We start from the raw sequence: 13,953 nt of genomic DNA, 5'->3' as shown, positions 1-13,953 counted from the left end.
CTCGTCTTGGGGCAAGTGCTTTTGAGGTGGACATTACCTATTTCCTCCAGCTGGCCGTCGGGCCACAGTTGACAGAGGTTTTTCCTCAGCGCGCTTACTGACGATGGGTCCGAGGAACCGGAGATCTTATCCTCGATAGTTGGTTTTATACTTGTTGGAGAACTAATGAAGAGCTCTAGAACTCTGAACTAATATTATATCGATTTGAGCAGATACAAGATCATGAGATATGATCTGTTCATCCATTTATTTGTCTTGGCTTTAATTTCTTGTGTCTTTTTGTCCGAGCTTCTTGTACTTAATTTCTTAGATTTGTTATTGCTTGTCTTCTAGGGTATTCGAAATAGCTCCTTGCTTGTCTTCTAGGGTCTTCAAAATAGCTCCTTTGAGATGTTGACCACTTGATCTTTACTGTTCCTTTGCTCAAGTACATACATGCATTCATAGAAAAAACACACACCATTAGTCCAACATTGTGTAACACCCAAAAATATTATTATGGTTTTTTTGACAGAATAAAACGAAGAATTGAACCATGATATTTTTTTATACAAATTATCTCACCTTTTAAGTCACATCTTAAATAAATATAGCTAAGAATAAAGGATTTAAGAATCCTTTATAAATTAAGTTATTCTCTTTAGATAAAATATTTAGAGATATTATCTAACATAACTATTAATAAATTTGAAATTATTTCAACATATATTCGGTGGGTATAAAATATGCACTTGGAAGAAGTTGCTTAAAATAAATAATGTAATGAATATATAAATAAATAAATAAATAAATAAAAACTTTGCACTGATGCTTGGAGTTTTGTGCTTGTGCATTTGTACTAAAACTGAAATATGAACCTTAACTAAACTTGAAAATTTAAAATAGGAGAATAAAATGGAAATCTAAAGCAGGAAAATAAATGGGGGACTGTCTGGGCCGGCTTCTCTGCAGCCCAGCTAGTGCCTTCACCCGCCAGCCCACCTCATGCAACTCCTAGCCACTTCCACGCGGGACCCATCGGTCAGTGCCATATTCATCTCTTTCCCCGCGTCAACTGCTCACCTCTGGCGCACGCATTAGGCTACTGTCTAGTGGGTCCATACTATCAGCACCCTTCGTCTCCAACGCAACAAACCACAATACCTCAACGTAGCCAACTCCTAGGAATCCGGGGTTTGTTAGGATTTCACCTTTGCCGTTGGGGATTGGATCTCTCCCCATGGCTATATATGCCTGGCACCTCTCGTCCCATCAACTCCACTAGAGTCCTATCTACATTAGCGTTGCCTACTAATTAACGCGCAACGAAGTATCGTGCGGCTTTGTCGGACGATGTGATCACCTAGGTGAACGCCTCCGCCGTAGCAACCATGGACGAACGGATCTCGACGTGTCAGACCACCGAAGGGAAAGGCGGCATCATCGGTCATGAGCAGGTCCCCGTCGGCTGGCTCGCCCATCGAACCTTTAGCCAGTCTCAGCCCAGTCGTACAGGACGAGACACCGCAATTCTATGGAGTTCACCGGATGGCAATTGGTGCTGCTGGCATACGAGACTACCAGTCGTAGGGCGTGGAGTACGACGACATCGGGACGTCGCCGCTCTACACCTTCTCGTCCTTCGCCCTGCCGAACCCTGGTGCCGCTGACATCCTCGGTATCCTCAGCCTCATCCTCTAGACGCTCACCCTCATCAGATCAGCCTCATCAAGTATGTCTTCGCCATGCTCCATGCAGATGACCACGGAGATGGTGGCACCTTCGCCCTGTACTCCCTCCATGCCGCGTGGGCAGCTAGCTTGCATGCCCAACCACCGGTGAGATCCCTCTCATATGTTCCTCTGCAACCCAAACTTTGTTTTCAAGCGATAGGATTCGAGATCCGTACTCGGGCGTCTCTTCTACAGAGTGGTCACCCATGGCGCTGCCGCTCTAGGGGCCATGTCCTCGCTTGCTGCGCGGTAGGAAAGTGACGAGGGGTGGGGCATCGGATCGTGAATAAACGGTTACGATTAAGTTGCGTTGGCTGTGAATCCGCACCGTAGATCGCGATCGGGAACGACCAAGATCATATCGTGCGCGGCGATGCGTTGTGACCGTCCGATCGGAGTTGGATGGATGGGATTATATCCTGAGGATACCGATTCAGCTGGGTAGATCTGGGCCCTCAGTTCTGGATGGGCGGCTCAGATTCCATCTTACCCCTTCGGCCGTTGCTTTTTGCTAAAGAGACCCCGGGGAAAGACATAATAAACCCGCCGTCCCTCGCTACTGTGCTCTGAGTCTTAGGTTTATTTGCGCAGAGGCCCCTCTAGTTTTCTGTTTTTATGCGCGCGAACCAGAGACCCGAGTAATTCAATAAATAAATTTAGAAATTGATTTTTAATGTATAAATAATTCCTAGATAATGTTTAATTCCTAGAAAATTCATATTAAGTCCGTTTTGATCCATTCCAGTTGCATTAGTCTCACAATAATATTTATTATCATCTGACAACTTTGTTTTGTCATGGAATAGAGGTTAAAATGTTGCACTTAGGCTATTCTGTATTTAACCGTGGATCTTTGGAAAACCATAACTTCTTAACCGTAACTCCGAATTTAGTGGTTCCTGTTCCCACGATCTCGTTACGATGCATAGATTATTATTACATAGTTTATTCTTATGTTTGGTGTGATGTTAATTTTGCCTATACATGTTTGTCTGTATTGCTACGTTTAGCGGTGAGGACACGAGTCACCTGAAGAGCAAGTTGGTACCTGGAATCTCAAGTCCCAGGCAAGTTGTGCCCTTGATCACTTCTTTTACCTACTCATGTTCTGATTAATCATAATGATCTGCATAGGTTAATTTTGATGGGACCCAATAGGTCACCCTAGTTTGTTCATCCTGAATACCTTGTTTACCCCTGAATCACTTGGGTAGTTCTGCTACTGCTTTATATGGTTTTGGGTTAATATTTCATTACATCTATGTTCCAATTATGTTGTTATTCTATTTATGTTCATGACAAGATCATTAAATGTTAATTGGAACATAGAGCTTAACTTGAGAACCACGTGCCACCACAAGGGTTTAATGGGACGCCCTTGGCTGACTAATTAGGAAAGCTAGTGGAGGACTACCTTACCCGAAAGGGGCAAGGGCAGTAGGGGAGTGGTCAGTGTAGGGAGGCCCTCGGGAGGATTTTGCTGCGATGGCGGTCCTACAAGGGATTCCTGCATTGGAGCTTCCTATAAACTGTAGCGGGTTTTCTGAAGCTAGTGGAACTTTGTAAAGGCCTCGTAGTGTTACCCTGCCTCGCCTCCTCGGTAGAGGTGTATGGGAAGTCGCGATCCCTTGGCAGATGGGTAACATGACTTGTGGGTAAAGGGTACCACCTCTGCAGAGTGTAAAACTGGTATACTAGCCGAGCTCACGGTCATGAGCAGCTCAGGACTCTCTGATGATTAAATTATGGAACTTAAACTCAATTTGTCATATGCATTGCATCGCAGGTGATGTTGTTACTTTTGTTCTACTACTTAATTGGGTTGGTATTTACTTATACTTAGTAACTGCTAATAAAATTTTGACCAACTTTAAAAGCAATGCTCAGCTCTAACCATCCTCTTTGGTAAGCCTTACACTTCACGTGAGCTCCCACCTTTGGCGAGTTCATGCACATTATTCCCCACAACTTGTTGAGCGATGAACGTATGTGAGCTCACTCTTGCTGTCTCACACCCCCCCACAGGTCAAGAACAGGTACCGCAGGATGAGGCGCGTGGAGGATGCTGCGACGAGTTCGTGAGAGGCCTAGGTCGTCGTCTCCCAGTCAACTTTGGGTTGCTGGACCGTTGTCTCCTTATAATGTATTTATTTATTTATTTTGTATAGAACTCCTATTATATAGTAAAGTTGTGACATTCGATCCTGTGCCATGATTCATCATATGTGTGAGACTTGGTCCCAGCACACCTGGTGATAATGTTCGCGCCCGGGTCTTGGTGCCCCGAAATCCGGGTGTGACAGAAGTGGTATCAGAGGAATGTTGACTGTAGGACGAAACCTAGATAGAACTGGATAATCCTTATCTACTTATCTTTACTACTCTGATTCTTTCCAAAACTTTTCTTAATCCTTTCTCATCTATTTCCGCTTTACTCTAATTATTCTTATCTTTTCTTTCTACAAGACAAATGTGGATTTCACACTTTGAAATCTTGTACCTAAAGTGACCTTTAGGAATAGGAGACCTAATCTTAGGAACAAAAGAAAAACTATTTTTGTAGGTATTGGTATGCTTGAGTGTTTGTCCTTATGATACTTGTCTGATTTGGATCTTTGATTGAGTGTGATGGGTTGTGGAGTAATTACATCTGCATACACATATAGGAAAAAAATGATTATAAAAGTAACTAGACAAATTAGATTATCCCCCATTAAAAAAATGTATCTAGCTTGATAGATTCATCCCATCTTAAAAGATTCTATCTTACACTCATAGATCTATCTTATCTCAAAAGATCCTAACTTATCCTAATGTATCTAGATCCATCTTATCTTGAAAAGATTTTATCTCATCTTAATAGATCTAACTAACCTCAAAGGATTCTACCTTATCCTTATGGATTCGTCTTGCCCTAAGTAGCATATTTATCCCACTCTAGAATAACAACCATGAGCTAATCCAAAATTTATTTAGATCTTATCTAAACTAAAAGTCATATCGATTTATTCTAGATCTGATCCAACCTAATAGGTTAATCTAACCTGATGAAGTCTAAACTTAAGTTGAGCTAACCTAAGGACAGTCCCTTAACAAGTTAACGAAAGTAAAATAAATTGGACCCTACTCCTATAAATCTTGTTCTCTCCTCATGCACTTAAACCTAAAATTAGTGCATTAGACCAACTCAACCGTGAACATAAGAGCTAACCCAACCAATAGTGTCATGATGGATTGCATAATCTATCTATTCCCACCTAACATCAAATGAACTTTAGACCTACATCATGTAGCCTATCTCATCCAAATCTATGTTAACCACATTCCCCCACCCCGATGATATGCACTCACCGCGAATCAATGAGCTCAAGGTCGAGAAATAAAAGATCAACCTCGTCAAGGAAGGAGAGAAGTCAAACTCAATCTTCAGATGCATTACCACCTGACACGGAGTTCTTCCTCACCATAAACTTTCTTACCCCTGGCTATTCTTGCTCAAACCTATCCATCTCTTAGATCCTACATAATAAGTGGGTGGATACCTATGCTCTGCCAATCACCCACTATTGACAAAAAATGAAACTCTGGATTTTTGAACCAATTATTGACCAAAAAAAAACTGAACTACAAACCAATTCATTTATATCCCTTCTCTTACAAATCTCGAGGACGAGATTTCTGTTAAGGGGGGTAGGATTTGTAACACCCAAAAATATTATTATGGTTTTTTTGACAGAATAAAACGAAGAATTGAACCATGATATTTTTTTATACAAATTATCTCACCTTTTAAGTCACATCTTAAATAAATATAGCTAAGAATAAAGGATTTAAGAATCCTCTATAAATTAAGTTATTCTCTTTAGATAAAATATTTAGAGATATTATCTAACATAACTATTAATAAATTTGAAATTATTTCAACATATATTCGGTGGGTATAAAATATGCACTTGGAAGAAGTTGCTTAAAATAAATAATGTAATGAATATATAAATAAATAAATAAATAAATAAAAACTTTGCACTGATGCTTGGAGTTTTGTGCTTGTGCATTTGTACTAAAACTGAAATATGAACCTTAACTAAACTTGAAAATTTAAAATAGGAGAATAAAATGGAAATCTAAAGCAGGAAAATAAATGGGGGACTGTCTGGGCCGGCTTCTCTGCAGCCCAGCTAGTGCCTTCACCCGCCAGCCCACCTCATGCAACTCCTAGCCACTTCCACGCGGGACCCATCGGTCAGTGCCATATTCATCTCTTTCCCCGCGTCAACTGCTCACCTCTGGCGCACGCATTAGGCTACTGTCTAGTGGGTCCATACTATCAGCACCCTTCATCTCCAACGCAACAAACCACAATACCTCAACGTAGCCAACTCCTAGGAATCCGGGGTTTGTTAGGATTTCACCTTTGCCGTTGGGGATTGGATCTCTCCCCATGGCTATATATGCCTGGCACCTCTCGTCCCATCAACTCCACTAGAGTCCTATCTACATTAGCGTTGCCTACTAATTAACGCGCAACGAAGTATCGTGCGGCTTTGTCGGACGATGTGATCACCTAGGTGAACGCCTCCGCCGTAGCAACCATGGACGAACGGATCTCGACGTGTCAGACCACCGAAGGGAAAGGCGGCATCATCGGTCATGAGCAGGTCCCCGTCGGCTGGCTCGCCCATCGAACCTTTAGCCAGTCTCAGCCCAGTCGTACAGGACGAGACACCGCAATTCTATGGAGTTCACCGGATGGCAATTGGTGCTGCTGGCATACGAGACTACCAGTCGTAGGGCGTGGAGTACGACGACATCGGGACGTCGCCGCTCTACACCTTCTCGTCCTTCGCCCTGCCGAACCCTGGTGCCGCTGACATCCTCGGTATCCTCAGCCTCATCCTCTAGACGCTCACCCTCATCAGATCAGCCTCGTCAAGTATGTCTTCGCCATGCTCCATGCAGATGACCACGGAGATGGTGGCACCTTCGCCCTGTACTCCCTCCATGCCGCGTGGGCAGCTAGCTTGCATGCCCAACCACCGGTGAGATCCCTCTCATATGTTCCTCTGCAACCCAAACTTTGTTTTCAAGCGATAGGATTCGAGATCCGTACTCGGGCGTCTCTTCTACAGAGTGGTCACCCATGGCGCTGCCGCTCTAGGGGCCATGTCCTCGCTTGCTGCGCGGTAGGAAAGTGACGAGGGGTGGGGCATCGGATCGTGAATAAACGGTTACGATTAAGTTGCGTTGGCTGTGAATCCGCACCGTAGATCGCGATCGGGAACGACCAAGATCATATCGTGCGCGGCGATGCGTTGTGACCGTCCGATCGGAGTTGGATGGATGGGATTATATCCTGAGGATACCGATTCAGCTGGGTAGATCTGGGCCCTCAGTTCTGGATGGGCGGCTCAGATTCCATCTTACCCCTTCGGTCGTTGCTTTTTGCTAAAGAGACCCCGGGGAAAGACATAATAAACCCGCCGTCCCTCGCTACTGTGCTCTGAGTCTTAGGTTTATTTGCGCAGAGGCCCCTCTAGTTTTCTGTTTTTATGCGCGCGAACCAGAGACCCGAGTAATTCAATAAATAAATTTAGAAATTGATTTTTAATGTATAAATAATTCCTAGATAATGTTTAATTCCTAGAAAATTCATATTAAGTCCGTTTTGATCCATTCCAGTTGCATTAGTCTCACAATAATATTTATTATCATCTGACAACTTTGTTTTGTCATGGAATAGAGGTTAAAATGTTGCACTTAGGCTATTCTGTATTTAACCGTGGATCTTTGGAAAACCATAACTTCTTAACCGTAACTCCGAATTTAGTGGTTCCTGTTCCCACGATCTCGTTACGATGCATAGATTATTATTACATAGTTTATTCTTATGTTTGGTGTGATGTTAATTTTGCCTATACATGTTTGTCTGTATTGCTACGTTTAGCGGTGAGGACACGAGTCACCTGAAGAGCAAGTTGGTACCTGGAATCTCAAGTCCCAGGCAAGTTGTGCCCTTGATCACTTCTTTTACCTACTCATGTTCTGATTAATCATAATGATCTGCATAGGTTAATTTTGATGGGACCCAATAGGTCACCCTAGTTTGTTCATCCTGAATACCTTGTTTACCCCTGAATCACTTGGGTAGTTCTGCTACTGCTTTATATGGTTTTGGGTTAATATTTCATTACATCTATGTTCCAATTATGTTGTTATTCTATTTATGTTCATGACAAGATCATTAAATGTTAATTGGAACATAGAGCTTAACTTGAGAACCACGTGCCACCACAAGGGTTTAATGGGACGCCCTTGGCTGACTAATTAGGAAAGCTAGTGGAGGACTACCTTACCCGAAAGGGGCAAGGGCAGTAGGGGAGTGGTCAGTGTAGGGAGGCCCTCGGGAGGATTTTGCTGCGATGGCGGTCCTACAAGGGATTCCTGCATTGGAGCTTCCTATAAACTGTAGCGGGTTTTCTGAAGCTAGTGGAACTTTGTAAAGGCCTCGTAGTGTTACCCTGCCTCGCCTCCTCGGTAGAGGTGTATGGGAAGTCGCGATCCCTTGGCAGATGGGTAACATGACTTGTGGGTAAAGGGTACCACCTCTGCAGAGTGTAAAACTGGTATACTAGCCGAGCTCACGGTCATGAGCAGCTCAGGACTCTCTGATGATTAAATTATGGAACTTAAACTCAATTTGTCATATGCATTGCATCGCAGGTGATGTTGTTACTTTTGTTCTACTACTTAATTGGGTTGGTATTTACTTATACTTAGTAACTGCTAATAAAATTTTGACCAACTTTAAAAGCAATGCTCAGCTCTAACCATCCTCTTTGGTAAGCCTTACACTTCACGTGAGCTCCCACCTTTGGCGAGTTCATGCACATTATTCCCCACAACTTGTTGAGCGATGAACGTATGTGAGCTCACTCTTGCTGTCTCACACCCCCCCACAGGTCAAGAACAGGTACCGCAGGATGAGGCGCGTGGAGGATGCTGTGACGAGTTCGTGAGAGGCCTAGGTCGTCGTCTCCCAGTCAACTTTGGGTTGCTGGACCGTTGTCTCCTTATAATGTATTTATTTATTTATTTTGTATAGAACTCCTATTATATAGTAAAGTTGTGACATTCGATCCTGTGCCATGATTCATCATATGTGTGAGACTTGGTCCCAGCACATCTGGTGATAATGTTCGCGCCCGGGTCTTGGTGCCCCGAAATCCGGGTGTGACACATTGTCACTCAATCAATAAATCACTTATGGCTTTAGCTAAGTACCATTTTTATTACAACAATAACTACGTAAGTAAAGTTAATATCCTGTCATTTTTTCATAGGGGACTGACTGGTCCTTTACATTGCACTAGCATTTATTATGGTCTTGAAATTTATTTGTTTTAAGGTTGTACAAAGCTCAATTAAATCCATCCTAAGCATGTTTGATTGGAAGGACCAATGCAAGCACATCTATGGTAACCAATGGGCATGGCTATTTACTACTCCCTCCGTTGACACCGTTGACTTTTAAAAAAACTTTGACCAATCGTCTTATTCAAAAAAATAATGAGTCATTATTTATTTTTTTGTGATTTGTTTTATCACTTAAGGTAGTTTGTGTTAGACTTAAAATTTCACATTTTTAAATAAATATTTTGGATAAGGTTAGTGGCCAAAGTTTTCGAAAAAGTCAACGGTGACATATATTTATGAACGGAGTTAGTAGTTAGACTGAAAATTATTTTAAATCAGTTATGGTTGCTTAGCTAGTTGCCTAATAACTAGTTAGAGACTTAGCTAAAAAATAGCTCATCTATTATTCTTTTTTTAGATGTAGATAATTTAAGCTAACTCACAATTGGTACACGCTACCCAAATGTGCCTATATACTGTGTCCGTAAAAGAAGAACATATAATTACGAGTTTGTGCGCACACGGAACATGATTGTTCAGTACGGGCAGTACAGGCATACAGCAGCAGGCCAACCAAACGCGGCACAATATGCGGGCACCCGGAGACCACCGGCACATGGAAGTCGGCAGAGGTCGCATGCACACACACTCCATGGCCACAAGAGGTCGGCCCTGAGCCCGCTTTGCTCGGCCTGCCGTTTGTGTAGCCCCACGAAGAAAAAAAAACAAACGCCGAGAAAAGTCGAGGAGAAAGACGGTTGCATGATGCTAATAAGTGAGAGAAGGAAAAAGACGGATGATGGTATGATAATAATATGGAGGTGAGGTGAGGTGAGGCACTATCACGTGACCGGAACCTTGCCCACTCTTTCCCCTGCCAAAAAGGCCACCATAGGACCAAGTCACGTGCTGGCCCACCCACCATTCTCGACTCTCGTTTCCTCCGTTGAAAAGCTTCTACCTACCAGCGAAAAGGAGAAGAAGCATGTAGTAGGAGTAAAACCCACAAAGAAATTAAGTTGTTGCAACCTAATGAGCAAAGTACTTCGTGCAGCTTGAGACACTCTAAGTGCTAGTTTGACAACCCTATTTTTTTAAGTGATTTTTTATTTTCTCGAAGAGAAAATTAGTTTATTTTTCTTTGAAAAAATAGAAACCTCTTAGAAAAATGAATACTGATTAACCTTCAAAGTATTTGCACGGTCTACTTTTCTCTGAAAATTGTTGTCACTCAAAACCAAGACGGCACGCGCTCACGTACGTACGTCGTACCACTGGGGTAGTACGGAAGAAGGAACCCGTGCCATAACTAATATGCTTGCTAAATCACAATCATGAGTCATGACCATTCGTGTACTCGGTACACGACGGCTTTAGGAGCATGATTACTCACAAACGATCACGATTTATACCAACAGAATTCATTGATCTCTCAAGCAGGGATGAGGTAGGTAGGTACCAACAATTTAAGAATTAACAAAAGAGAAAGAAACGGAAATATCTGGAACGCGCAGGGAAAGATTAAAAAAAAGGCAGAAACGGCAGAATTTCGCAAAAGGATCTAAAGCTCCATGCATGCAACGCACGACGCGAGCCTCCTCGGTGCCGGTTTGCCGGGCAGCGGGCTAACACACGCCGTAGTCACGGAACATGAGCTCCGGCCTCGGCCCGCCGGCGGCGGATCCTGCGGCGGCGTCGCGGTGGCTTCCGCGGATGAGGATGAGCTCCTTCTGGCGGCGCAGCTCCATGACCTTGCGGTGCGAGTTGGAGTGCTGCGTGAGCACGAAGGTGGGGCTGGCCGCCGGCCGGTACTCGGGCATCAGCCGCCCGGACTTGAACCGCACGCCGCACGCGTTGCAGAGGGTCTTGGGGCCCAGCGGCCCCGTCCTCCACTGCGGCGTCTTCTCCGACGCGCAGTGCGTGCACCGCCGCACGCCGCCGCCCTCCAGGCCCGCCTCCCCGCCAGCGGGCCCGCCGCCGGGGGGACCCGGGACCTTCTTGCCGCGGCTGCCGCCGTTCGGGCGCGCCGGCTTGTTCGACGACGGGAAGTCCGAGGACGAGCAGGACGACGATGAAGGGGACGACTGAGACGGCGGGCGCGGCACGAGGGAGTGCCACACCGCGGCAGCCGCGGCGGTCGCGCGGGACCGCCTGCTGCGCGCGCCGCGGCCAGGCGCCGCGGCGACGCCGCTGTCTTGACCGGCCGAGGTGGTGCCTCCTCCGTTGCCTGCCGCGTTAGCAGCAGCAGCAGCCGCCGCCGCCATCGCCGCATGCGTGGCGGACGAGTAATTCGGCATGTCCGAATAGGAGTCGTCCACGAACTTGGATAGCCACTCCAGCTCCGCAGCTTCCTCGGTCTGGATCATTAATTGTATCGCAACTGATTAGCGATCTCGTGCATATATAGAAACCTCTCTAGCTAAGTACAGTAGGTAACGCATTCTTATATATGGTGGCAAGTGGCATAGACGACGCATAGGCATAGGTGTTCTGTTCATCATAGCTGTGCGATGTGATCATTTGTTTAATTATTGGTACTCACGGGTATGTAGAACTCATCGGCGAAGGAGAGGGCCGACGTCCGGTGATCCGACGAGTTGGCGGTGGGTGAGGGCTCACCCATGGCCCCCGACGAGTGGTGCCCCTTGTCAGTGGCCGGCGCCGCGGTGGGGAAGAACTCATGGGCGCCGGCGCCGGGGGTGGAGAGGTCGAGGAGGTCGTCGACGCGCATGGCGTCGCCCATGGGCGGCATCCCGCCGTAGTAATGGTGGTGGTGCGGCGTGGAGTAGCTGGCGGCGCCGCCGCTGTGGCTGTGGGGATGGCTGCTCATCATCATCGGCGCGGTGGTGATGCTGGAGGCGTTGTGGTGGTACGTGCCGCCCATTCCCATGCCGAGCTCCACCCCCATGGCCATTTCCCACTCCGACGCCATCGCGAACACGAAGAGCTAGCTCAGAGCAAACCGTACGACGGCGTACTACTTAATTGGCACAGGGCAGGTCCTTGAAACGAGCAAGTGACAGTGCGTGTTCCAGGCTTCCAGTACCAGCTAGTAGCTAGCCTCAGTGACGAGAGTGAGTGCGTGTGAGGAGGGGGGGGAGAGAGATCTAGAGGAGGGGCTGGAGTGGAGTGACGAGAGAGGGAGAGGAGTGACGACGGGGGAAGAAATAGTGCTGGGCTCTCGGGGCTCCAGTCACTTGATCACCAGGATGGGGGTTGTTGCGAAGTAATTAATATCTAGAGGTTATGGGTGGAGAGAGACGGGGCTCGTGGCCGGGGCACAAAACTATGTTTGACAAAGTTGTGCTTGTGCATATAAGGTACCAATAGGGGTCTGTTCTAAAGGAATAATTAAGGGGAATTGAGTCAGTTTATATTCAATTTTGATTAGAAAGAGATTTAGGGTTTATTTGGTTCGCTGACTAACTTTTCATATTTTGTCTAATTTTTCTGTCTGAGGTTAGTTCTTCAATTTGAACGGCTGAACTTAGAAAAAGTATGATATAATTAGTCATGAACCAAACATGCCCTTAATTTCATCTAATTTCTCTTGGTCCAGATGTAACCGAACAAGCTTGCGATTAAGGGGTATATACAAATACAATTAAATTAGAGTGGAGAGCGGCGCGGAAGCTGCAGCCCAGCACGGCAGCAGGAGGCAACGTGACCCCGTCCCATGCACTGCATCCGTCCCCCACTCCCTCTCCCTGGCCTGTCCACCCACATTCATATGCTCCACCACCACTCGTACGTCTCACGCGCACCGCAGTGCTCTCTCCCCTTGGCATAATTCCGTTAGCAGCTACTGCTTGTACCAGTCCAGTATTTTTATAAAAAAAACAGAGAGAAGTGGGAAAAATGGGAGAACGAGAGATGGAAGAAAGAATCCTGTTTACTTTAACCGCAATGCATGCTGCATGCACGCGACCACGTGACTCCATGAGCTGTAGCCTGCGCAAGTGTCCATGGAAGTGGATGCCGAAGCATCCTGGGCGGAAATCAATGCTGCTCACCTTGCAGGAGCATACGTACTAGTACGAAGGCAGGCAGGCAGGGGAGGGAAAGTCCGCCACGCATGCACCGAGAATGGTTAATAGGTCAATTTCCTATGTCCGTCGTCTCGTCTCGTCCCGGCTCCAGCTCCAGCTCCAGCTCCACTCGACGGAAGTGACTGCCGTTTCCAGAGGGCGGCCTGGGCCTGGCCGCTCGTCTTTGCCGGTCTCGGCGAGCAATAAAGCTGGGCCTCCCGGAATCCCCGCGGCACGTGCTCACTCGTGCTTACGCAGTTCCCGTCCTCTCCGCCCACGTGACGCCCGCCCACGCCCACCCCACCCCAACTAGAGCGCGTCAGAATCCACGAGCCAGCCTGATTAGTAAACTGATCCCCCGGCCAACCAGCTTCCCGGCGCCAGCTCGCCATGCATGCTCAGGTTTAATAAAGTAAACCCGCTGATCGATCCTTCGTCCCTGCAAAATTAAACCACTGCACTGGGGTGGTGTTGCCGGCCGTGATGCATGGCGCTGTTCTTTGATCGGGGTTCCGGGCGGCTCCTCTCCGACCCGACTACGGCCCGTCCCATGCGGATGCGGTGGCGGTGCCAACTGCGTGCGAAGCGATGTGTCGGTTGGAAACTTCGCAAGGGCCTCTGGCTGGGCGGGCGCCGGGCGGGCGGCGAGGTAGCGTGTGCGTCGCAGCAGTAGGCGGCACGGGCAGGCTTGCTTGTGGGTTTTTTTTTATGAGGGATGGAGACGGATGGGGGCGGACGCGTCCCTTTCGGGCTCGGGCCTCTCCTCTGACACCGGCGTGCTGGGCATCACGTGGCGGTTG

At 46.8% G+C, this 13,953-nt stretch overlaps 1 protein-coding gene across 1 annotated transcript; it reads right to left on the bottom strand.

Moving 5' to 3' along the window:
* Positions 1 to 10,510: 10,510 nt before the first annotated feature.
* LOC100281278 (uncharacterized) lies at positions 10,511 to 12,310 on the bottom strand. The gene is made up of 2 exons (NM_001154197.3): positions 11,668 to 12,310; positions 10,511 to 11,482 (listed from the first exon to the last, which is right to left on the bottom strand). The coding sequence occupies exons 1-2, from the start codon at positions 12,055 to 12,057 to the stop codon at positions 10,751 to 10,753; spliced, it is 1,122 nt and encodes a 373-aa protein (NP_001147669.1). The 5' UTR covers positions 12,058 to 12,310; the 3' UTR covers positions 10,511 to 10,750.
* Between the last annotated feature and the right edge of the window lie 1,643 nt (positions 12,311 to 13,953).

Source organism: Zea mays, chromosome 9 (genome assembly GCF_902167145.1).
Source record: "Zea mays cultivar B73 chromosome 9, Zm-B73-REFERENCE-NAM-5.0, whole genome shotgun sequence".
NCBI classification, from domain to species: domain Eukaryota; kingdom Viridiplantae; phylum Streptophyta; class Magnoliopsida; order Poales; family Poaceae; genus Zea; species Zea mays.
Note: the sequence above shows the minus strand (reverse complement) of the source record. Positions and strands in the feature narration are given on the sequence as shown.

Coding starts and splice junctions, on each gene's coding strand:
- LOC100281278 (NM_001154197.3), bottom strand. CDS start 12,057: ATGGCGTCGGAGTGGGAAATGGCCATGGGGGTGGAGCTCGGCATGGGA. Junction 11,483..11,667: donor CCGATGAGTTCTACATACCC/GTGAGTACCAAT, acceptor TTAATGATCCAG/ACCGAGGAAGCTGCGGAGCT.